Source organism: Garra rufa, chromosome 8, assembly GCF_049309525.1.
Source record: "Garra rufa chromosome 8, GarRuf1.0, whole genome shotgun sequence".
Lineage (NCBI taxonomy): Eukaryota > Metazoa > Chordata > Actinopteri > Cypriniformes > Cyprinidae > Garra > Garra rufa.
Window position 1 is genome coordinate 33,522,553 of NC_133368.1, and position 25,914 is coordinate 33,548,466.

Consider the following 25,914-nt stretch of genomic DNA (forward strand, 5'->3'; position numbering starts at 1 on the left):
GTTTGAAATAGCATACAATTGTATTTTTCATACTACTTCTGTACTGTGCAGTATATATGTATAATATGCACATTTTCTAGATGCATGAAAAACCAACATGGATTATTTTTCAGACTGAAAGCAACATTTTCCGAAACCTGTCAACAGAGCAATACAAAAGAATACGAGAGGGCATAATTAAGTATGTTATTTACTCTTCTATAATCCCAAACCAAAAACTAGATCAAAACTGAGCAACTTTATCATCACTGCAGGTGTATTCTTGCTACTGATATGACCAGACATACTGAGATCCTCAACAAGTTCAAAACCATTCTCCCTGTGTTCGACTTCAGCAACAAAGATCACAGAGATGTGGTAAGGACAGCACAATGAAATTCATAATAGTCATTCAGTGATCAAACCCAGAAGTCAATCCACTTGAGGACACTTTCTGTCTTCTATTACAGCTGATGATGATCATGATTAAAGTAAGTGACATCTCCAATGAAGCGAGACCCATGGATGTGGCAGAACCATGGCTGGACTGTCTGCTGCAGGAGTTCTTTAATCAGGTAAATATAGCTAACTTTGTGTAATAATCAAACCTCAGTGTCAACCAACAGTGTTTTGCGCTTTTATGTTATCTATTGTAAAAAAAAAAAAATCTAGAGTGATATGGAGAAGTTGGAGGGTCTACCTGTCACTCCGTTCATGGATCGAGACAAAGTGACCAAACCGTCTTCTCAGACTGGATTCATCCGCTTTGTTCTCTTTCCTCTCTTCATCGAACTGGCCAATCTGTTCCCCTCTCTGGAGGTGAGTAAGTTCCTGGAAAATCTTTGGAACATACACTATAAACTTGAATAAGTTAGGAGAATGCAAACAATTTGAGATAATCAGTTACATCAAAAACGTAAAGTCAAGACAGTTTCTCCATATAGTGGACTTCAATGGGAGACAACAGGTTGAAGGTCCAAATTGCAGTTTCACTGCAGCTTCAAAGGGCTTTACATGATCCCAGCCAAGGAATAAGGGACTTATCTAGTGAAATGATTGGTTTTCTAAAAAAAGATATATATATATATATATATATATATATATATATATATATATATATAGGTATAGATTTAAAAAATTTTTTAGAAACGGACCGACTGATTTTGCTAGATAAGACCCTTATTCCTCAGATGGGATTGTGTAGAGCCATTTGAAGCTGCATTGAAACTACAATTTGGACCTTCAACTCATTGGTTTTCATTTAAGTTCACTATATGGAGAAAAATCCTGGAATGTTTTCCTCAAAAACCTTTATTTCTTTTAGAATTTTCTGCTGTGAGATTAATGCTAAACATTACTTACTTCTAACCTTACAGCAACACATCATTGACCCAGTGCGGAAAGCCCTGGATTATTACACAGAGATGGAAAAAGCTCTGGAGAGGGAGAAACAGAACCGGGCCCAGAGTGAGAAAATGGCCACACCCAGCACCTCAAAAGAGCCAGAAGCTCATCCAGAACCTGGTGGGACGACAAAACCAGTTAACCTGTGATCTAACCTCACGGTGTTAAATGTTCGTCCTATAATCCAAATCTAGGTTGAGTTTCAGAGTTGTGCTTTAGGGCTTAAAGTAAATTTATTCTACTTTTACCAGCTAAATATACTGTGTATATATTCAAACGAGGGTTGAATAGTTTCACTAAATATATTCAAAGTGTTAATATATATATATATATATATATATATATATATATATATATTTAGCCTTCTTCTAATTTAATATAACATTTTATATTACTAATTATCAGCATAAAAACTTGAGTGAAATGCTAAACTGAAAAATTAAATGAATATCAGAATGTCGTATGTCACAGCTGTCTATTAATAACAGCATCTTAAGTAAAACTACTTATTAAAAATACTAAAATCACAGTGTCTGCTGAGAATGTTTTTCTTTGATAAATAAATAAGCGTTCCATTGATGTGTGGTTTGTTAGGATAGGACAATATTTGGACGAGATACAACTATTTGAAAATGTGGAATCCGAGGGTGCAAAAAATCAAAATATTGAGAAAATTGCCTTTACAGTTGTCCAAATCTGCATCTTCATGAAACATGATCTTTACTTAATATCCTAATGATTTTTGGCATTAAAGACAAATCGATCATTTTGACTCATACAGTGTATTGTTGGCTATTGCTACAAATATACCCGTGCTACTTATGACTGGGTTTGTTGTCCAGGGTCACAAATAGTCTTGAAAATGAATGTAGTGAACATGCACACTTAGCCCAGAAGATGGTGCTAGTAGAAGCCATAATTTCATAGACATAAGCGAGGAGGCTATAAATGGAGCTGTACCATTAAATTATGTAAATAAGCCATTGTCACTGCTAATGGTTATAAATATTGACTGAATTAGATTTGTCACTGATTCTACTGTGCAACTGAAAATGTGCTATTAAAGAGACTCGTCACAGCACTCTTTTACATTCAAATTTATTTTACAAAAGAAAACTTACTTCATTTTACACATCTGTTTCCCAAAAACCATATAGTGTCTTTAATCTGAACGATGCAAGTGGAATATTATGCATGCAGTTTTGCATTTCTCTCAAATACAGTCCTGCGCAAGTAATACCCACAATTCCATTTGAACTCCATCTGAAGCCATTAAGTTGCAGAGGCAGGTAAAGCATTAGCATGCAGCACTGTACACATTTGCATAGTAAATGGCTATCACTTATTTTGGATTCATTTCTCATTTTCCTTTACCAACATGCCATTGCATGAAACAGAACGTTCACTGAGAAATAAAAAAAACCACATCTATCATTCTAAGGAAGGAACGGAAGGGAAAAATGGTTTTATTGGGGCAGAGGTGTAATATAGGAAGTACGTTGTTTGTTTGTTTTTACAAAATGAAATAAGTCTAGTCAGTTGTTGACGATTTACCACACAAAGAATGACAGTTAAAACTAAGTATAGAATGAAAATGTTTCAAATAAAGGCAAAATAAAAAAATCCTGATAATTTACTCACCATCCAAAATGTTCATGTCTGTCTTTCTTCAGTTGTTTCTCCATATAGTGGACTTTAATGGGGACCAACAGGTTGAAGGTCTAAATTGCAGTTTCAATGCAGCTTCAAAGGGCTTTACATTTCTAAAAAAATATAGATTTTTTTTTTTTTACATTTTTATAAAGTTTCACTTGATAAGACCATTATTCCTTGTCTGCGATCGTGTAGAAGACTGACGGCTGTCGGTCTGGAACTCATGGCAGCTTTCATGAGGAAGAGGTCTCTGCAGAGCAAACGTGGGCGTTTCTGAATTTTGTGGGTGTTTTCAAACTGCTGGGTGTTTCTAAATCATGATATCGAAATGATTCCCTTTACCTAACCCCACCCCTAAACCTACCGTCACTATGACGTCAGCCAATCAGGTACCATGGTCTAAAAACGCCCCGATCTAGTAACTCCCATTACTTTCCTGCAGAGACCTATACTTGGCTTTCATTGGCCAAGTCCCGCCCATAAGACCGTTTGATCGACATGTCAAACAACCAATCACAGTTCGTTTCGTTCAGCATCACGTTTCTGTGCGTGGAAATGCCCCCACAACAACAGACTGGCGTGCAACGAGTCAGTCATTGAAATAACCAGCATTGAAAGATAACGAAGAAGAGGGAGAACAAGCAGTAAGTCAGTAATTTGTTCGCGAAGGTCGCATATGTGTATAACAACAATGGCGTCTGCATAAGCACATTTTAGCAAAACGCCGAGTAAATCAGTCTGCGCTTTGTTTCCCGGTGGACCGAAAATAAACGCGACACTCGCGTCTACCGACTTCGACATTCCTGAAGTGTTTCCAGTTAGGTGTTTAGCCAACGTTCCGTGGGCGTGAGACTAGCGATCGTGTAGAGCCCTTTGAAGCTGCATTGAAACTGCAATTTGGACCTTCAACTTGTTGATCCCCATTGAAGTCCACTATATGGAGAAATATCCTGGAATGTTTTCCTCAAAAACCTTTATTTCCTTTCGATTGAAGAAAGAAAGACGTGAACATCTTGGATGACATGGAGGTGAGCAAATTACAAGGAAAGTTTTATTCTGGAACTAAACTAATCCTTATACAAACTTCAAAATAAATTAAATCCACAGAGCTCTCAAAAAACTCATAGAAAGAAACCGTCTGTTTGCAAAAGTTGGAAAAAATCGGACATGTACCTTATTAAAAAGTTAAGGCATAAAGTTACTGGCAGGGAATGGACTGACTGAAACTGAACAAATAGTAATGTGAGAAATGACTAGTAATTCTAGTAATAAAAGCAGTGGTGGTCCTGAGTGTTGGCTACAATACTGACACCAAAAGTGACCAAAGGACCTTGAGATGTAAGTTAAGGAGCATACACCAAAAAATTGTGATTCTTTACAAATAGAATTATGTACATCTGAGAAAAAAACAACAAACAAACTAACAAAAAACAAATATATATTAACTATCAGTTAATTTAAGGATGTCCACAAATGGAAGGAGGTTTATTATAAATAATGTTTAGATTAACTGAAAGCGTTGTTTTAGGAATATGATTTTATAGTTAATAGTAATAATAATTAATATTATTTCAGAACAAAACTGTCAAGTGGTTCCCAAATAGCTCTTTATACATCTATTATAATGTCAAAAGTTTCTGAACAGGAAGATTTTTAATTTTTTTAAAAGAAGTCACCAAGCCTGTTTATTTAATTCTCAAAACAGTAACATTTTGAAATATTTTGACTATTTAAAACAACAGTTTTTTTTATTTGTTAATGTAATTTATTCCTGAGATCAAACCTACTTTTTCTGAATCATTAGTCCAGTTTTCAGTGTCACATGATCCTTCAGAAATCACTCTAATATGATGATCTAATATGCTGAGTTTAAAATAAAAACATTTATTAATATTATTAATATTTAAGTACATTTTTAGGATGCTTTCATGAATAGAAAGATCCAAAGATCAGCATTTATCTGAAATAAAAATCTGTTGTAACCTTTTTACAATCAAAAGTGATGATAAAGGCATTTATGTTCAGAAACATTTCTATTTCAGATAAATGCTGTTCTATTGAACGTTCTATTCATCAAAGAAACCTGAAATAAATTCTACTTAGTTGTTTTCAAAATAATAATAACAATAAATCCTTTTTGAGCAGCAAATCAGAATATTAGAATGATTTCTGAAGGATCATGTGACTAGAGTGATGATGATAAAAAAAAATCAGCTTTGAAATCACAGGAATAAATTATATTTTAAAATATATTCAAATAGAAATAATTTATTTTAAATAGTAAATTATTTTTATATTTTACTGTTTTGCTGTACTTTGGATCAAATAAAAGCAGGCATGGTGAGCAGAAGAAATGAAAAATCTTAGTGTTCAAAAACTTTTGACTGGTAGTGTATATGATTCAGAGAATGTTACTGAGCCTGCTAAACCAGACAATTAAATAGTATGTTTTTTCTTTTATAGTTTATGAAATATTGCACATGGATAATGGAGTGGGCAGGATAAATGGGGGTGGCAGTGATCAGAGAATAAGGACACTTTACCCAAACTACATTGACTTTTACTGGCCCCTCACCTGCAGCAAGAAACGTTTCAAAACGTTTACTGAATGCTTTCTAATGCTACGTACGATATATACTGAAAATAGCCTACGGAGAGACAGAGATTCTTTCCTACTGGCTCTGCACGTGGCAAATCCAGTTATTTATTACTATCAAAGCTACCTCCTCAGAACTGCTCACAGGTAGAACTTACAGCAGAATGGAAACTGGATAAATCCAATCATTTCCACACCAAACGTATAGTATAACACCTCAACTATATGAAGCCACTGAAAGATATGGACCAAATGCTTTTTGCAACACATTAACTACTGAATCGACACTGCTTTTGTTCTCTCTCTGAGCATTACGAACACACAACAGCGATCTCTGTGAGAGGAAACACTGTACAACACAACACAATTAAGGTAATCAAATCAGATGCAGAATTGTTGCAAGTCGGGGAAAAATGCAAATGTCAAGATCCAGACAACATAACTGTGCTAGCATCAATTACAAGCTTTGTCTGGAGCTGTTTCTGAAACCCCATTTAGCATTTTTCACTCAATAAATGACAATGAGATGAAGAAATATCTAATGCAATAGAAAAAAAGCTGATGTTTTTTGTCATAATCATGTAAGCCATCAGCACAACCAAGTAGTTTTGCACATGCAAAGGCGGGAATGACACCTGATTTGTTCAACTGAGCACTTCAGTGTGTTTAATAATGTTTTTATGTTGTGTCTAAAGTCTAATTTTAATTCCAATACTTTGTGTACCTGCTACGGCAACCAGTAACTACACTATAGGTCAGGCACGCACTAAATAGTTCAAGACTAGTAGTAGTCATATTAATCAATGACTTGTTCATAAAGCTTAACAGAACAGAGAAACTTTATGGTGATCCACAGACCTGACTCAGGGTATGTTTACACGACAACAGTGTACTAAAAACAGAACGTTTTTCCTTTGCGTTTTCGAAGGTCACTTTATATTGATCTGCTAACACAACTAAAAATGCTGTATAATGTCACAAATAAATTTTTGGTAGTTTACACAGAGGCCTTAATGGTATCGTTTTCAAACTTGCAGTTGATTTCAAAAGTTTTCAGGCCCCCAAAAGGCAATTTTTGTTCAAATGAATGGCCAAAATGCTTAAAAACATTCCATTTTTAGTTGAAAATGGTGTCGTATAAACACTCCCTCAGTGACAGAATGGACTTCCACTCAGCTGCCACATACAATGTCGTGCAAAAGTATTCAAACCCTCCATTTTTTCTTGTTTTGTTATGTTGCAGCCTTATGTTAAACTGCTTTAAATAACTTTTTTTCCCACACCAAACTACACTCCATACACCATAATGACAAACTAAAAAAACATGTTTGTAACAACTTTGCAAATTTTTTACGAATAAAAAACTGAAATGATTCCATTGCATAAGTATTCATACCCTTTTCTGTGACACTTAAAATTTAGCTCAGGAGCTTTCGTATCACTTGTAGATGTTACTACACTTTGAGTGGATTTAACCTGTGGTAAATTCAATTGAATAGGTATGATTTGGAAAGGCAAACACCACTCAATAAAAGGTCTAACTGCTGAAAATGCATATCAGAGGGAAAACCAAGCCCTGAGGTCAGAAGAACTGTGTGTAGAGCTCAGAGAGAGGATTGTGTCAAGCCACGCATCTGGGGAAGAGTTTAGAAAAATTTCTGCTGCAATGAAGGCTCACAGAACCATGTAGCCTCCATTATCCATAATGGAAGAAGTTTGGAACAACTAGGACTCATCCTAGAGCTGGCCACTTGGCCAAACTGAGCAAATGATGGAGAAGGGCTTTGGTTAGAGTGGTGACCAAGAAGCTATTGGTCACTCGAGTTGAGCTCCAAGAACTCTCGGATTGTGAGAAACTAGATCCTCTGGTGTGATGAACCTCAATTCCAAGCATGTTTAGAGGAAACCAGGGACTGCACATCACCTGCACAGTACCAAAAGTAAAGTGCTGTGGGGCTGTTTTTTAGTGGCAGAAACTGATGCACTCGTCAGAGTAGAAGGAAACCTCAACACAGCAAAATATAGAGATAGCCTTGATGAAAACCTAATCCAGAGCATTCAGAACCTCAGACTGGGCAGAAGGTTTACCTTCCAACAGGACAATGACCCTAAGCACACAGGAAAAGTGGCTTATGGACAGCTCTGTGAATGTCCTTGTGTGGCTCAGCCACAGCCTGGGCTTGAACCCAATCAAACATTACTGGAGATACCTGAAAATGTGCGTCTGCCCCCATCCAAGCTGACAGAGCTTGAGAGGTGAAGAGGTGAGAAGAACGGCAGATAATTGCCAAATGCAGATGTGCAAAGCTTGTCGCATCATACCCAAAAAGACTTGAGGCTGTAAAGGTGCTTCAAAGTAAGTACTGCGTTATGGGTATGAATACTTATGCAATTTACTTATTTCAGTTTTTTAATCTTAATAAATTTGCTAAATTCTCACTAATCATTTTTTTACTTTGTCATTATGGTGTATGGAGAGTTCATTGATGTGGAAAAAAGTTAAATAAAGCATTTTAATATAAGGCTGCAACATCATAAAATGTGAAAAAATAAATACTTTCGCAATGAACTGAATTTTGAGGACACAGGCTACTATGCCATTTTTATCAAAAAACCCAAAACAAAACAGTGTGATATAAGCTCAACAAAACCCCTGAGAATCTCATAAAACATGCTCAGGTCACATTTCACCAAAAATAAATAAATAAATACATAAATAAACCCCTATATATAGCATAAAGAAAATACAGCTCTTTAAAATTGTCTTTTTATTCTAATATAATTTTAATGATAATTAAGCACAATATACCCTCAAATTCTTATTCCGTTTTTAACCTATTATTTTGAATAACACTATTTAATTGATATTAAAATAAAAATAAAGAATATGTAATTCTTTACAATGTAAACCAAAAAAAAATCTTGCAGTATATTATTATAGCAGTAATCAAGTAAGGAGGGGATGCTTAATTGTCATGAAAATAATGTCTTGATTATCCTAAAACAGGCTTTAATGTATTTATATAATTTATATTTATCTGTGTTTTTTCTTCAGATTTGTAGGTGAAAGATAATCTGGAGTTCTTGTAGGATTTCATGAGATCCGTTCATTTACTAATACTGCCAAGTAATGGAGTAATTAAAATGATAAAATCTACCTGATACTGGCATCGTTTTTTTGCAACAACATCCCACTTGTAGGCCTGGGCAAAGCGCTGAGTGAGCTATAGGCATTATGGTGTACATAAAAAAGAATAATATGTTGCTATCTTTTGTATTTTGCTCAGAAAATAGTATCTGTTGACACTATCTGCAGATATCATTATGAAAATAGACCGCGGGAAAAGAAACCTCTTTGATTTTGGCACCTATGCAGCATTCCTGCTTCGTACCTGAGGCTGTTTGGGCAAAATAAGAGTCAATACTGTGACAGGAAGAAACAGAACGGCGAATGCATGACACTTCCATTGGCTACTGAAATCGTGCAAAAAGGCTCTGTGCTGATTGGGTCTTGGCACTGTTGAGCATTTCTGCATGCCGGCACTAGTTCAGGGTGAAAATTAGCATGCCACCACAACACGTCCTGCAAATATAGACAGTGCAGGGCTTTGGTTAGCAATTAGATGCAGGGCTTAGGCCTCTACTTGGATGGACCAGATGGTACTATAGTTGTCACTCCTCCAGAAGAGCATCTTATCTCAACCATTGCAGATAAAATCAGCACCTCTAACTGACAAGAGATGCGCAAGGGCTGCAAACAACTGCCTTACATAGACGGGCCGAGTGCTTGGATTTTGCTTTTAGTTAAGATGGCCCATAAATGGAGTGAATGCAATGCACTGCATTTGCAGAAAGGGTTTACACAATTACTTGAGATTTATCTCATAGCTCTGGGTATAGTGGTTTGGATGTTCAGAGTCTGTGCCGTGAGTCGTTACTGTAGCCTCCGGGGGAGCCTCGGTTGCGGTGAGGTTTGTACGCATCTTGATAGGGATCATGGTAGTCCTCCTCTACCAGAGGGTAGTGGTCTCGACTTTGCTGGGAGCTGGAGGATAGGCGGTTATGATTCTTCTTTTGCCGCTCGTTGTTGTGGTGGTTCTCGTCGGCAGTCATCAAGCTGCGCCGCTCCATTGGAGAGTTGTCACTGATGTGATTGCTGTTTTTATTTCTTTGGCTCTGTTGAAAGTTTACCAATATTAGCAGTGAAATCAATATAGTACAATTTAAAGTACATTTTAAAACATTCTTTCAGAGGACTTTAATAAGCATTTACTTTCAATCACATTGCGAAAAAATGACAATTCTGTCATTAATTACTCACCCTCATGTTGTTCCAAAACTTAAGACCTTTGTTTATCTTTTGAACACGAATTAAGACATTTTTGATGTAATTCAAGAGCTTTCTGACGCTGCATAGACAGCAACGCAACTACCACGTTCAAGGTCCAGAAAGGTAGTAAGGACATCTGTAAAATAGTCCATGTGACATCAGTGTTTCAATTGTAATTTCACGAAGCTACGAGAATACTTTTGAAATACTTTTTTGTGTCGGGGTACTCTCGTGACAAAGATTGACATGAAAGAGAAGATATTGTTGAATAAAGTCATTGTTTTTGTCCTCTTTGTGTTCAAAAAGTATTCTCATAGCTTCATAAATTTATGGAAATATAATCTAGAAATCTTGGAAGGTTTTGTGAGATTTTATTAAAGTGATAAAATCAATTTTAAAATCTTGTGAATGTGCTCAAAAAGAATTGAAACAAAAGGTTGAAACAATGTCCTTACTACCTTTCTGAACCTTGAACATGTCTGTTGCATTGCTGTCTATGCAGGGTCATGCCTAATTTGTGTTCCGAACATGAAGGAAGATCTTACGGGTTTGGAACGACATGAGGGTGAGTAATGACAGAATTTTCATTTTTAGGTGAACTAACTCTTTAATTCCAGCACACATAAAGATAATATTTCATTTGTGTTCCAGTAATCTCTGAAATCTTCAGTTCATTCCTATGGTATGCTCTATAAAGCTTGTGATGGCAACAGTGGCCAAAAATATTGAGAAAATTGGCTTAAAAGTTGTCCAAATTAAGTTCTTAGCATATTACTAATCAAAAAATACTTTTTGATATATTTACTTTGAAAAATGTACGAAATATCTTCATGGAACATGATCTTTACTTAATATCCTAATGATAATTTTGACCCATACAATGTATTGTTGGCTATTGCTACAAATATATCCATGCTACTTACAACTGGTTTTGTGGTCCAGGGTCACATATTTAAACTGAGTCCAACGTCTTCACTCACCTGAAGTCCAGAGATGGCTGTGGGGTACGGTGAGAGCGCAGTGGAGCCCAGGTTGCGACCCAGCAGAGGGTTCAGAGGAGTGCTGAGGGACGTATGAGTTGAACGCCAATAGGCCTCCAGATACTCGGCCAGATGTTCACATGCATCCTCAAGTTGGTTCTCATCCAAAATTACGTCAAACATTTCCTAGAATGGGACAGGAACAGCAATGTAGTCAATGTTTTATATGTCAGAACCTTTATCTTTCCTAATCTAACCACAATGAATAAAAATCTAATTTTTGTCTTACAGAATATCCTGTGTCACTACTGTTCAAAAGTATGTCTTTTGAACAGAGTCTTTATTCAGCAAGGACACATTAAACTGATCAGAAATGACAATAAGGTCTTTTAAAATGTTACAAAAGATTTATATTTCAAATAAATGCTGTTGAAATGCTGAATTTGTTAACTTTCTATTCATTAAAGAATCATGACAAAATTACATTTCCACAAAAAGTACTAAGTAGAACAAATGTTTCCAACACTGATAATAAGAAAAGTTTTATAAGCAGCAAATCAGCATATCAAAATGATCTCTGAAGGACCATGTGACACTGAAGACTGGAGTAATGGCTGCTGAAAATTCAGCTTTGCCATCACAGGAATAAATTACATTTTAAAATATATTCAATAAATTTTAGTAAAATAAATGCAGCCTTAGAGAGCATAAGAGACTTCTGTCAAAAACATCTTATTGACCCCAAACTGCAGTAGTACACGTCAGATAATGAAAGTAAGATAGATTGGAAACACTTTAAAAGAAAGATTTGGAGAATGTTATGCAATTCTGGATACTCACTGGAGGGCACTGAGCTAATTTGTCTGCTGCCACCAGTTGTACATTTAAATGCTTGCTTTGAGATTTCCCTCGTGATTTGATCAGTCGTTGCAATACCTGTAAGCACACAAATGCAAAAACTATTGTAGTCATAACATCACTCAACTAACAGATATTAATACTTGTCTTCAAAGGTGACATCATGAAAATCTGACTTTTTCCGTATTTAAGTGCTATAATTGGGTCCCCAGTGCATCTACCAACCTAGGAAACATGAAAAAGTAACTTTGTTTTGGTAAGCCTTTCTCTGCAAGCTTGTGAAAAAAACAGCATGTCAGATTTTGATTTGTGATGTAAGAACAAAGAAGCAAAGAACTCTGAATCCCAGCATCAGAGGAGACAAGAGAGCAGTGGATTTATTGATTTATTTACTGTATATTACACTGCTGCCACACAGATCTAATATAAACATGCAATTTCTTTCCTAGCTGTTTACATTCACTGACATTTTCTTTTGTGACTCATGTGTGTTTTTAAACATAATCTTGTGTGCATTTGACAGTTTATGCTCAATAAGACTTGAAAGAGAATTTAGTGTAGAACTCACATGCTGTGTGACAGCCACTTTTATGTGTGTTTGCTTCAGATGTGTGCACTCAGAAAACCGTATATCAGAAGTTTAAACTAATATGTTTTGTGTCAGAATATCTGAGATGCAAGCTGTAAAGGCACAGCCTTATTCTGGAAAAGGGGGCGGGGAGCAGCAGCTCATTTACATTTAAAGAGTCATGCATAAAAACCGTGTGTTTCTGCTTTCACTCAAAATTGGCATTTTCAAAATGATATAATAAATGATCTGCAGGGTATTTTGAGCTGAAACTTCACAGACACATTCTGGGGACACCTGAGACCTGAGATATTACATATTGTAAAATTGTTAGAGATGCAACCATGTTACCTTGGGAGAAGACACTTTGACATGGACAATAATGGGAGCTAAAGAAGTCTTGATGAGCTGGGCTGGATGGTTGATCGTGTCAGCATCCAGCACAACCAGCTGAAGGGATCTGGCCAATTCAAAGATTCGCTCGATTTCACTCTGAACCTCCGCTGTTAGAAAGCAAAAACATTCAGAATGATGTAAACATGCTGACTTTGAAGCAGTAAACATGTCTACATTAATGAATTAACTTGCATTCAGTCAGAAATGCTCAGTGGCAATTAAACAGGAGCTGGCATACCCAGGTTGGATCTGGTATTGGATCTCTCAATGATGGCTCTCTTACTAGGGTTATTTAGCACAGATCTCTTGGCCAAAGATATGTCTGCAGTTACTCTTGTGATTGATATCCTAAAATGAATAAAATGTAATGAAATCAACCACATGGACAGAAAAGGTATTCAAAATCCACAACACATTAAAACCTATCCCTCACCTGCCTTCAAACCTGTGTTTCAGGAAGTCAAAGAGTGCTTTCTGCATCATATCTGTCACCTGTTCAAACCCATGAAGATAGGAGAGTAAACACAATTATGATCAAATGAATATTTTTATTTGACAGATTTACTGAGAAAACAAGGAAAATACTGTACTTCAGTGTCTAGTCAAAATAATAAAAAGAAAATAAACTAATTTCATACTATTCAAGATATATAGTCAAACCAAAATTATTCAGACAGCAGATATAAGTTTTGTTATTTTTTACTAGTGGGTGCAGGACACTATAATTAATTTATGTAAGTGAGGATAACAAAATAAAGTAAACTGTGACATATTGTACCCCAAAATTCCCGGTAAAATTGATACAAATTTAGGATCAAAATTTTGATTTGACACTTTGACCTGACCATGTTTTGTTACATACCTTTCTATCAAAGTTATCTGACATTATCAAGATGAATTTGTTCTGACACACTTTACCTCTTGAGTTGTTCTTGTCATTATTATGACCATTTTCTAAACTATAGCAAATAAACTGTGATAATGTAAGAAATTTTGAAGGTGCCTGAATAAATTTTGGTTTGCCTGTTAATTCATTTGTGATTATCAAGATGAGTTTGTTCCGACACTGTTTAACTCTTGAGTTCTTGTCATATTTTATTACCATTTTCTAAACTACAGCAAATAATTTGTGATAATGTGAGAAATGTTGAAGGTGTCTGAATAAATTTTGGTTTGACTGTAGAGTTTTTCTTCATCAGAACAGATTTGAGGAAATTTAGCATTACATCACTAGCTCAACCAATGAATCCTCTGCAGTGAATGGGTGCCGTCAGAATGAAAGTCCAAACAGCTGATAAAAATATCATAATATTCAACAATTAATGCACGCAACTTAAGTCCATCAGTTAATGTCTTGAGAAGTGAAAAGCTGTGTGTTTGTAAGAAACAAATCTCTCCATAATCCAAAACAATGTTTCCTCCTGTTGTCCTCTCACATCAAAAGCCACAGATATATTTGTTTAAAAATGATTTGGACTGCTTGCAAATAGTGCTTGTTCTGTGCATATTTCTCTACTGATTCAGACAAGAAGCCCTTTTTATCGGAGAAAGAAATATTAAGGATAGAGGACTCTTATTTTAGCTGTAAGAAATGCTTAGAAACATGCAGATTTTCACTTCACAAGAGATTCATTCATAGATTGGATTCATGTGGGTTACTTGTGGATTACTGTGCTTTTTTTATCAGCTGTTTGGACTCTCATTATGACAGCACCCATTCACTGCAGAAGATCTGCACACAACTAATGTAATGCTAAATTTATCCAAATCTGTTCTGATGAAGAAACACTCACGTGGGTGAACTGTTCTTTAAAATGATGTTTGTAAAAGAGCAGATGACATGTATTTTTAAATAATGATCTTAAATGATCAAATACAGCTGTTGATCTTTCACAGATCAATCATAATATACACTCCAAGGTGCATGACTGGAGATCTAGTCTAATATTGAAATGGTGCATGTTAACACACTTGTCACGCTGATTTCAGGGATGGTGGTTATGTTTTTTCTTCTGTTTCTAATTTCAAACCATACTCCATTTTTGAGACTGGCATGTTGTACCCAGAAGGTTGTTGCCTTGGCAACTCTGCTTGGAGATGATGACTGCTATTCAGTGACAAACCGACATCCCCTCTCGCTCGCTGCTTAAGAAGTGATGCCCTGGTTACCATGTCTAAATATACACACACATACACCACAGGGATTGGGGAAGGCCTACCTCATATCCCTTAAGCGATGGGCCAACTAAGACCACCGGCCTCATGGAAGGGACCACGTCGTATGGAGGAATGTGCTCAGCCTGCAATACAAGAGCGATTTAGATGTGAAACAATATGCTGGTTTTTTGCGCTATAATAATCTCATACCGATTACTGAATGAACAATGCAATAGCTAATGTATTAATTAACGTGAATGAACAATAAACAATACATTTATTACACTATTTATTAATCTGTTGCAATTAACTTAACTAAGATGAATAAATGCTGTATTGTTCATCCTTAGTTCATGTTAACTAATGTAGTTAACTAATGTTACCTAATGAACCTTATTGCAAAGTGTTACCAAATTGACAAATGAAAAACAGTTAACTCACCACTTTCTGTTTCTGTTTACCTGTGATAATGGAAAAGAAGAATTTTAAAAAGTAGACTAAAACGAGCCATAATTTAATGCATCTTTTCTCTATTTAAAATTCAAAATAAAATAAAATAAATAACATTCAACATTTTCAATAATTAGAAGTCTTCTAGTATGATTTTAATCTTAAAAAAACATTTTACATTCATAAATTTTACTGGGTAACACAGCCTCTACAGGATGTGTTCCTCAGCCATATTTATTTTGATATTTATTTTGTGTCAAGAGGCGTTAACTGTATTAAATATTGTATTAAGATACTGAATTAAGTGTTATTTTAGACAGCATTAAAAAGAGCAATGTTTTCCCATTGCTGCTGTTAGAAAATATTGATTTATTCTGTATTTCTGGACATTTTATTAAAAACAGCCTGTAAATCTGAAGTGGACTGGAATCATTCACTAAGGTTGAAGACTGAAGCTGACCTGCAGAGCCGGGGTTGGGCTTGAAGGTGCCTGAAACCATTTCACCTAGACTGGAAGAGGAGTTCCCGCTGGACTTCCTACAGGGGCGGAATAAAAATAGGGAATGGTGGTAATTAAGAACTGTTAATTAAGTAGTGTTAAAAAAAGTGAGCTCATCATGCTGCATGTCTAATTGGAGTTCAGTTATGCTGTTAAGATGTTAAGAGCTAGAATATGCTATAATGCCCAACACTCTATTCATCTTTGTTATTGCATTTAAGGTAAGTTATACATCAATGTCTTAAAGGACATCTACAGTTGAGGTCAAAGGTTTACATACACCTTGCAGAATATGCTAGTAAATGTAAATTAGGGATCATACAAAATGCAATGTTATTTTTTATTTAGTACTGACCTGAATTAGATATTTCACATGAAAGATACATTTACATATAGTCCAAAGAAATAATAGTTGAATTTATAAAAATGATCCTGTTCAAATGTTTACATACAATTGATTCCTAATACTGTGTTGTTACCTGAATGATCCACAGCTGTTTTTTTTTTTGTTTTTTTTAATAGTTGTTGCTGTTCTTCAGAAAAATTAATCAGGTCCCACAAATTCTTGGTTTTTCTGCCTTTTTTTGAATTTGAACCCTTTCCAATGATGAATGTATGATTTTGAGATCAATCTTTTCACACTGAGGACAACTGAGGGACTCTCATGCAACTATTACAGAAGGTTAAAATGCTCACTGATGCTTCAAAAGGAAAAATAATGCATTAAGAGCCAGGGGTGTAAACTTTTGAACAGAATGGAGATGTGTACATTTTTCTTATTCCGCCTAAATATCATATTTTTTCATTCAGTTTTGCTCTTTAGAAGCAACAGAAGATACTCACGTTTCCTAGAAGACAAAATAAGTAACCCCGGTAAAATAATTAACATTTTGCAGATTCTGCAAGGTGTATGTAAACTTTAGACCCTGAACTGTATGTGGATCACTGTTTTAGACATACTACATTTTTCCTTTGTAAAGGAAAGGACAGCAGTAAAGTACAAATGCCTTTGTCCTTCAAACCCAAACATTTTATCTGAGAGAGTGATGAGGTATGACTACTGCGTGACTCAACACTGCTGTTGAGAGAGAACGCAGCATCTCACAAAGCATTTGTGTCATTTCTTTCAATAAACACTTACAACAATGACCGATCATGCTCAGTATATGAAAGGACATTGCACCATTTCCAAAATTAGTCGTCCCCTGAATAATCACCCATCCTGTGTTCTAAATAGAACAATGCTGCAATGAACAATGAAGTACAAGGGCATTTATAATCAACCTGAAATTTGGAAATCTACCAATGGCTTGTCAGTAATCCAATGGAAGGCAGATTTATATCTCTGTGTATTCAGTCTTCAAAACTGTTTGAGGTTTGGCGTAACACTCATTAAGCATAGTTTCCTTTAAATAAGTCTTACCCATGGAAGCGGCCTCTTTTTTGCTCTTGCTGTAGGCGAATGTTCTCTAATTTTAATGGACTGGGGATGAAACCGATATCACAACCTTCCTTCACCAGTCGCCCAATCCACCAGTCATTGTTGTACTTCTGTTCAAATACACAGAAGACAAAGGAATTTGTTTAAAGTCCATTTATAAATGGATACAGCTAGACAGGCTCTCATTAAATAATGCTCTCTTCACCTCCTTGATGTGAAGGAAGTCTTTAGCATCAAAGGAAATGGCAGTGCCAGCGACAGGAACATCCTCATCCAGCGCACCACAGTAGCTGACATTTGTCCTCACAGCAAAGGCCACTGCTTTAGCCTGCGACAAATTTAAAACGCATATTAATTAATATATTAGTAGTATATTCTATTTTAAAAATTAGGAAAAATAGCATAGCTACAGTACAGGTAGCTCTGGTTGAAACAGTCTAACCTTTGCCCTCTCCAGCTGAACGGTGGCCTGCTGTTCTTTCTCCTGCCGACCGCCCTGCTCCTCATCCAGAGAGACATCTGAGTCGGATGGTCTGCTAGTGTAGGAATCGGCGGAACCCTGCACACAAATTGTGAATACCTATCAATTTATTGCCAGAATCCTAAAGTCATAGAATCCTAAAATGTATCTAGATGATTTAGAGTGGATGTGTGCTACACCAAACAAAGGATGTGTGGGAGGAATAGCCTTTACTTTGCTTTTGCTTGTCCATAATGACACACATTTGTACTACGCACATAGTCATTTTATTATTTTATCTAAATGGTTTTCAGACTACAACTTTTCATTGCAGTGCATCAAGCAGAAGCTGATAGTTTTAACAATCTTTGATGCTGGAAAAAATGTTATTATGTAAACTCTAACAGCAGAGAAAGCCTTAAAATAGAAGCACCAGTAATAGTACAATGACACATTTTCAGGGAGAATGTCGTAAGAATGAATGCGTTTATGGGCTTGGGTTTTTAAATGAAGAGATATTTAGTTATGCATCACTCGTATATATTTTTCCATCACAGAATAAAAACTGTGAATATTTCTGATTATTACATTTAGTGCTGTAATTATTCTACACTATCATTCAAAAGTTAGGGGTCAGTAAGATTTTAATACTTTTATTCAGTAAGGACACATTATTATTAACTGATCAAAAGTGATTGTGGAAGAGGTTTAGATTTCAAATAAATGTTATGCTTTTGAACATTTAATTCATCATAGAACACTGAAATCTTCACAGTTTCCACAAGAATATTAAGCAACATAATTGAATATTAAATGTTTCTTGAGCAGAAAATCAGCATACACTACCAGTCAAAAGTTTTTGAACAGTAAGATTTTTAATGTTTTTACAAACCAAAATCCAAAATACAGCAAAAGCAGTAACATTGTGACTGTTTTACTATTTGAAATAACTGCTTTCTATTTTAATATATTTTTAAAATGTAATTTATTCCTGTGATCAAAGTTACATTTTCAGCATCATTACTCCAGTCTTCAGTGTCACAAGATCCTTCAGAAATCACTCTAATATGCTGATTTGATGTTCACGAAAAATGTATTATTATTAATATTAAAAATTTGTTTCTTTTTTCTTTTTGTTAAATCGAAAAGATACAGGGATCAGCATTTTACTGAAATAAAAAGCATTTGTAACACTATACCATTCAAAAGCGTGGAGTCAGTATATATTTATACTTTTATTTAATAAATGCTGTTCTTCTGAACTTTCTTTTCATCAAATAACCCTGAAAAAAAAAATCTACACGGCTGTCTTCAACAAAATAATAATAATAAATGTTTTTGAGAAGCAAATCAGAATATTAAAATAATTTCTGAAGGATCATGTGACTGGAGTAATGATGCTAAAACTTCAGCTTTGAAATCACAGACATGAATTACATTTTAAATTATATTCAAATAGAAATCTGTTATTTTAAGTAGTACAAATATGTCAACATTTTACTGTTTTTGCTGCTTTTTTGGGTTAAAAATAAATGCAGGCTTGGTGAGCAGAAGAGAAAAAAATCTTACTGTTCAAAAACTTTTGACTGGTAGTATATTGTGATTTCTGAATGATCATGTGACATGATTCAGCTTTGTCACTATGGGTGTAAACCACAATTTTAAATTGTAATATTGAATATTATATATATATATATATATATATATATATATATATATATATATATATATATATATATATATATGTATGTATGTATATGTATATGTATATATGTATATTTGAATAAGACCCCAAACAAATATCAAGGCATTGAAGAAGCACACCTCCCAACTTCAACTTGCATTCTGAAAAACCTGAAATTACGAATACAGAGCTAAATTCATTTTAGACACTTCATACATTATCACAAACAGGCGACAAGGCAGATGTGACACTTATTAATGAACCTCAGTCCAGTAAGAGTGCAGTAAACAGGTCTAATGCTGACTTCACACTGTTTGTAAAGCTGAGAAAGCTGAGCTGAATGAACAGGTGCTGATGCACAGGCTGATGGAAACATTGAAGGAAACAGGACCAGATCATAGACAAAATCTCTGTTGACAGCCTCAGAGTCAGAACTATGGATGTCTTGGTCAAATATATTATAGGGAATGAAAAAGAGAGGGCGTTTTAAACACACTTCTCCTGGAATAAAAATCCTATAGTGTTCTCAAAAATATTGCAGAATATTTTTTAACTATGCAAATCTAATAAAAAATGTAAATATGAAGTAAAACATTTCTTCACAATTAAAAATTAAAAAAATTAAAAAAATGAATATTCCTATGATATCCATATTAATTTAAAGTACTTACGGCATGTCAACAACTGTCTCTCACTTGTGTCTATTTTTATTTCTACAAAACAATTAATTGAGAATTTCTACATCAAAGCTGAACATATATGATATAAATAGTCTTTTATTTTCTTTGAAAGGCAGGGTACGACAAATGGATGAGGGGAGATGAGGTATGGAGAAGTCGGTCTTAAACCAGAATGGCACTTTATTCAGAAGAAGACATGCAATGAATGCTTTGATCTCCTAATCAAGATTGTGCTCAAAGCTAACATACGCCTTGAAGGTTCATTAACTCTGTTGTTGTGTCCCATAAGAATATATCAACTAATCGTATAATCCATCCTAGTATTCTCTTTATCACTGCCAGAAGTAGATACAGCCCTTTTTCTACTCCAACACCAGCAATTACTGTACATGCCATTAAAGAAATATCAAAATCTACTGAATATGTGGGTTAATAATTTAAACAGAAAATAATTTAGATTCATTCCTCAGTAAAAACACTTAATTAATGCACTTACAATCTGTAAGCACAAATTTACTTCATCTCAGACCCCTCAGAAAAATAAGCAAATACAGTGGTGTGAAAAAGTGTTGGCCCCCTTCCTGATTTTTAATTTTTGTGCATGTTTGTCACACTTTAATGTTTCAGATCATCAAACAAATGTAAATATTAATCAAAGATAACACAAGTAAACACAACATACAGTTTTTAAATGAAGGGTTTTTTTTAATGAAAAAAACAAAACAAAACAAAACAAAACATAACTGTGGTTTATCACACCTGAGTTTAGTTTCTCTAGCCACAGCCAGGCCTGATTACTGCCACACCTGTTCGCAATCAAGAAACCACTTAAATAGGACCTGCCTGACAAAGTGAAGTAGACCAAAAGATCCTCAAAAGCTACACATCATGTTGAGATCCAAAGAAATTCAGGAACAAATGAGAAAGAAAGTAATTGAGATCTATCAGTCTGGAAAAGGTTATAAAGCCATTTCTAAAGCTTTGGGACTCCAGCAAACCACAGTGAGAGCCATTATCCACACATGGTGAAAACATGGAACAGTGGTTCCTCCTTCCCAGGAGTGGCTGGCCGACCAAAATTACCCCAAAAGGGCAGTGACAACTCATCCAAGAGGTCACAAAAGACCCCACAACAACATCTAACGAGCTGCAGGCCTCTCTTGCCTCAGTTAAGGTCAGTGTTCATGACTCCACCATAAGAAAGAGACTGGGCAAAAATGCCCTGCATGGCAGAGTTCCAAGACGAAAACCGCTGCTGAGCAAAAAGAACATAAAGGCTCGTCTCAGTTTTGCCAGAACACATCTTGATGATCCCCAAGATTTTTGGGAAAATACTCTGTGGACTGTCGAGACAAAAGTTGAACTTTTTTGGAAGGTGTGTGTCCCATTACATCTGGTGAAAAAGTAATACAGCATTTCAGAAAAAGAACATCATACCGACAGTAAAATATGGTGGTGGTAGTGTGATGGTCTGGGGCTGTTTTGCTGCTTCTGGACCTGAAAGACTTGCTGTGATAAATGGAACCATGAATTCTGCTGTCTACCAAAAAATCCTGAAGGACAATGTCATCTGTTCGTGACCTCAAGCTGAGGCCAACTTGGGTTCTGCAGCAGGATAATGATCCAAAACACACCAGCAAATCCACCTCTGAATGGCTAAAGAAAAACAAAATGAAGACTTTGGAGTGGCCTAGTCAAAGTCCTGACCTGATGCCTATTGAGATGCTGTGGCATGACCTTAAAAAGGCGGTTCATGCTCGAAAACCCTCCAAGATGAGTGGGCCAAAATTCCTGCACAGCGCTGTAACAGACTCATTGCAAGTTATCGCAAACGCTTGATCGCAGTTGTTGCTGCTAATGGTGGCCCAACCAGTTATTCAGTTTAGGGGGCAAACACTTTTTCACACAGGGCCATGTGGGTTTGGATTTTGTTTTCCCTTCATAATAAAAAACTTCATTCAAAAACTGCATGTTGTGTTTACTTGTGTTATCTTTGATTAATATTTAAATTTGTTTGATGATCTGAAACATTAAAGTTTGACAAACATGCAAAAAAATAAAAAAATCAGGATGGGGGCCAACACTTTTTCACACCACTGTAACTGTCATCACCTTAAAAATCTGTCTGTGATCTTGCTTCATGTTTGCTGAATACATAAAACTGGGTAAGATATCTGATTTTACTCTGAAACCTAAAAAATGTAAGTTTGGTGCATTACGGTTTTGTATCCTTAGTACAATCCATGTATCCATATTATTGTACAGTATATACTCTATTTTATGTTTCAGTCAAATAATAAAAATAATTTACCTAAATCCCTTATAAATTACTATAATAATGAAGGAGGTATTATTTAAAGTGCCATATTATATTACAACATATTACATAAAAGGTCTTACAGCTGTCAAGACATATAACATCAATGCATCCCCTGATGCAGTTTGACAGATGATGCCCATGTCTATCTTTTCTGTGCTGGGTTTGTTGCTGAGTCCTCCTCTTGGCTGAAGCAGTCTGATTCTGTTAGCATCACAAGAGCTGTAAAATACACACTACTCCTCAACTACCAATCTGCAGAGAGGCTGTACTGCAATAAACCTAAGCGGGAGCAAAAAAAAAAAAAAAGACAAACAGAACACTGTACAAGTACAGATACTGAACTATAGTACTATCAAGAAGTTAGTAAATACTAAGTTCTGTCATGAAACTGTAGATGACGCAGGGTGATGGGTCGTTAACACAAACTGATGATAGTCACAGCGTTAAACCATTTGGCACAAGCTGATTGGTTCATGTTGCATATGCAGCCAGTGAGCTTGCTGCTTTACATTTAAATGGCTGGTTAGTATTCAAGCATTTTGCAGTGTGCGTTCAGAGTTCCTCTGAAACCCCCCCACCTCCCCAGCTCCACCTGTATAGATCTGCCACGAGTTATTTAATATGTGACCCTGGACCACAAAACCAGTCTTAAGTCGCTGGGGTATATTTGTAGCAATAGCCAAAAATACATAGTATGGGTCAGAATTATTGATTTTTCTTTTATGCCAAAAATCATTAGGAAATTAAGTAAAGATCATGTTCCATGAAGATTTTTAGTAAAATTCCTACTGTAAATATATCAAAATGTAATTTTTGATTAGTAATATGCATTGTTAAGAACTTAATTTGGACAACTTTAAAGGTGATTTTCTCAGTATTTAGATTTTTTTGCACCCTCAGATTCCAGATTTTCAAATAGATGTATCTCGGCCAAATATTGTCCTATCCTAACAAACCATATCTCAATAGAAAGCTTATCTATTGAGCTTTCATATGATGTATATATCTCAGTTTTGTAAAATTTAACCTTATGACTGGTTTTGTGGTCCAGGGTCACATATGCTATTCGTGCTCAGCAGTATGTCTTAAAAATATATTTTACTAAAATATATTTACATTTGAGGATGCTGCAGATAAATTTAAGTCTTTTTTAACTAAAAAAGAATTGTGTTCATTCCTACAGCCACCATATGAAGCCATTTGTTTTTTAATGAGTGGTCTATCTCCTCTTCCTTAATTGTCTCTGATCTGGTTATGTCTGGCTGCAGACATGTTGAACAGATTGCAACTCCAAACCTCTGAACAGATTGCAAATCCTTTTTGTGCTGCTAGCCCAGAAATTACGCACTTAAACACACAAAACTTGGAGCTTTAAGAAGTGTGTTTTAAAGATGCTTGATGATGATTACAAACAAAGACAATTAATCTCTTACGTTGGCAAAAATTCAAAGAACCTTGAACAAGGGACTCAAACAAAGATAAAGGCCTGAAAGAAGAACAAAGACTGGAGTTACGGCAGTTCGGTAAAGCCCAGATGCCAACACACAAGCACACACATGCGTCCCAACAGAGGTGCCTCATCAAAGAGAATCTGATTCTATTCCTGGCATCTCCACAAAGGTACATTGAGGCATCCATTATGTTTAACTGTATGATATCATCAGTTCCGCAAGTTCACGGTTACTCACTTTTGCAATGATAGATGTATCTAGTACTGTGGGAGATGAAGGAAGTGGATGAAAGGTGCACAAGATGTGTCATTCTTTTGTTTTAAAGGATTAGTTCACCCAAAAAAAGAAAATTCTGTCATTAATTAGTCACCCTCATGCTGTTCCAAACCCGCAAGACCTTCGTACATCTTTGGAACACAACTTAAGATATTTTTGATGAAATCCGAGAGTTTTCTGACCTTGCATAGACAGCAAAGGTCCTTCCACGTTCAAGGCCCAGAAAGGTACTACGAGCATCGACAAAATAGTCCATGTGACATCAGTGGTTCAACTGTAATTTTATGAAGTTACGAGAATAGTTTTTGTGCGCAAAAAAAAAAAAAAAAAAAAAAAAAAACTATTTTGTCAATGTTCTTAGTACCTTTCTGGGCCTTAATCTAGAGGTCTTCTCAGGTCCTAAAATCCGTACCTTACCCGAATCGAGCCAAAAAGCCTAATAAATAATGGATTCGCTAGTGTTGTCTGCAATTTACCTCATGTCCAGTGAAAGGCTTCTAAACGTAAAAAAGAAAAGCCCAGCATGAACATGCAGCTTCATGAAGCAAGTAGATTTTCCTTTTTCAATGTTTCTCAAAATTTAATTTACAGAAACACAAAAGTAGTTTCAAGGTTGTATCAGCGATTCTAGCCTGAAACATAAAGTGTCAATTTCAGCTGACCTTTCTTCACGATCTGCTCGCTGCCTGCCCCATAAATTGTCTGTGAAAAAAACGCGTCTCTCTGGTCAGCCTAGGGTCCGAGATATGCCAAAAAACAATCGGTGCTACCAAGGATTCCACAGCAAAAACAAACAGTGTTCCAACCAATCACCGTCAGGGGGTGGGTGTTGTGGACTTTCGTACTGGTGGAGGGATGTGAGGGAGGCAGAGCGAAAGTCCACAAAACCAACCCCCTGACAGTGATTGGTTGGAACACTGTTTGTTTATCTGTGGAATCGTTGGTAGCACCGATTGTTTTTTTGGCATATCTCTGACCCTAGGCTGACCAGAGAGACGCAGTTTTTTCACAGACAATTTATGGGGCAGGCAGCGAGCGGATCGTGAAGAAAGGTCAGCTGAAAGTGACACTTTATGTTTCAGGCTTGAAATCGCTGATACAACCTTTAAAAGAATTCGGGTTTTATTGGGTCCAGAACAAGCACATTTATCTTAATTACCCGAGACACGAAAGCACTAATACCGAACCCGACCCAAGTTTTGGACCTGAAGGTCTCAAGTCAGACCTTGGGTTTTCGGATCCAAGCGGACACGTGAAGACCACTACTTTGAACGTGAAAGGACCCTTCCTGTCTATGGAGCGTCAGAAACTCTCAGATTTCATAAAAAATATCTTAATATGTGTTCCGAAGATGAACAAAGGTCTTACGGGTTTGGAACAGGATGAGGGTGAGCAATTAATGACAGGATTTTCATTTTTGGGTGAATTTACCCTTTAACTAACTTAGCAAGGATGAAGCAACAAATCTGCTAAAAGACCAGCTTAGACCAGCTCAGAATTGGTTCTGGTCTAGCTGGTGGACCAGCATAGCCATCAGTGTCTCCATCTCTGTTCAATTAATGACTAGACACCACTAGACACTTCAGTTTTTTAAGCATACAACCCTAGCCAGCTACTGGCCATCACTCTAGATCATGGACCTCCATGGCCAGAAAAGTCATGTGACTAATGTTACATAAGGTGATGTGCACTGAGGCGAGTAAAGTGACAGAAGCTGCATCTGCTCTTGATG

General features: G+C 35.9%; 2 protein-coding genes across 2 annotated transcripts in view; one reads left to right on the top strand and one right to left on the bottom strand.

Annotated features, from left to right (window-relative positions):
* Positions 1-117: 117 nt before the first annotated feature.
* On the top strand, positions 118-2,346 carry LOC141340298 (high affinity cGMP-specific 3',5'-cyclic phosphodiesterase 9A-like). The gene is made up of 5 exons (XM_073845224.1): positions 118-181; positions 255-357; positions 450-554; positions 652-798; positions 1,356-2,346. Exons 2-5 carry the CDS (start codon positions 274-276, stop codon positions 1,530-1,532), a joined length of 513 nt encoding a protein of 170 aa, XP_073701325.1. The 5' UTR covers positions 118-181; positions 255-273; the 3' UTR covers positions 1,533-2,346.
* A 132-nt stretch (positions 2,347-2,478) lies between these two features.
* cacnb4a (calcium channel, voltage-dependent, beta 4a subunit) overlaps positions 2,479-25,914 on the bottom strand; it is a 44,559-nt gene continuing 21,123 nt past the window's right edge. The window contains exons 3-14 of the mRNA XM_073845380.1: positions 17,754-17,870; positions 17,517-17,639; positions 17,294-17,421; positions 15,832-15,908; positions 15,363-15,382; positions 14,984-15,064; positions 13,198-13,256; positions 13,003-13,112; positions 12,720-12,871; positions 11,783-11,878; positions 10,943-11,128; positions 2,479-9,808 (exon numbers count right to left, since the gene is read on the bottom strand). Of these exons, the coding sequence (XP_073701481.1) occupies positions 9,545-9,808; positions 10,943-11,128; positions 11,783-11,878; positions 12,720-12,871; positions 13,003-13,112; positions 13,198-13,256; positions 14,984-15,064; positions 15,363-15,382; positions 15,832-15,908; positions 17,294-17,421; positions 17,517-17,639; positions 17,754-17,870 (1,413 nt within the window). The 3' untranslated portion in view covers positions 2,479-9,544. The remainder of the gene's footprint in view (positions 9,809-10,942; positions 11,129-11,782; positions 11,879-12,719; positions 12,872-13,002; positions 13,113-13,197; positions 13,257-14,983; positions 15,065-15,362; positions 15,383-15,831; positions 15,909-17,293; positions 17,422-17,516; positions 17,640-17,753; positions 17,871-25,914) is intronic.

Coding starts and splice junctions, on each gene's coding strand:
- LOC141340298 (XM_073845224.1), top strand. CDS start 274: ATGACCAGACATACTGAGATCCTCAACAAGTTCAAAACCATTCTCCCT. Junction 358..449: donor ACAAAGATCACAGAGATGTG/GTAAGGACAGCA, acceptor CTTCTATTACAG/CTGATGATGATCATGATTAA. Junction 799..1,355: donor ATCTGTTCCCCTCTCTGGAG/GTGAGTAAGTTC, acceptor CTAACCTTACAG/CAACACATCATTGACCCAGT.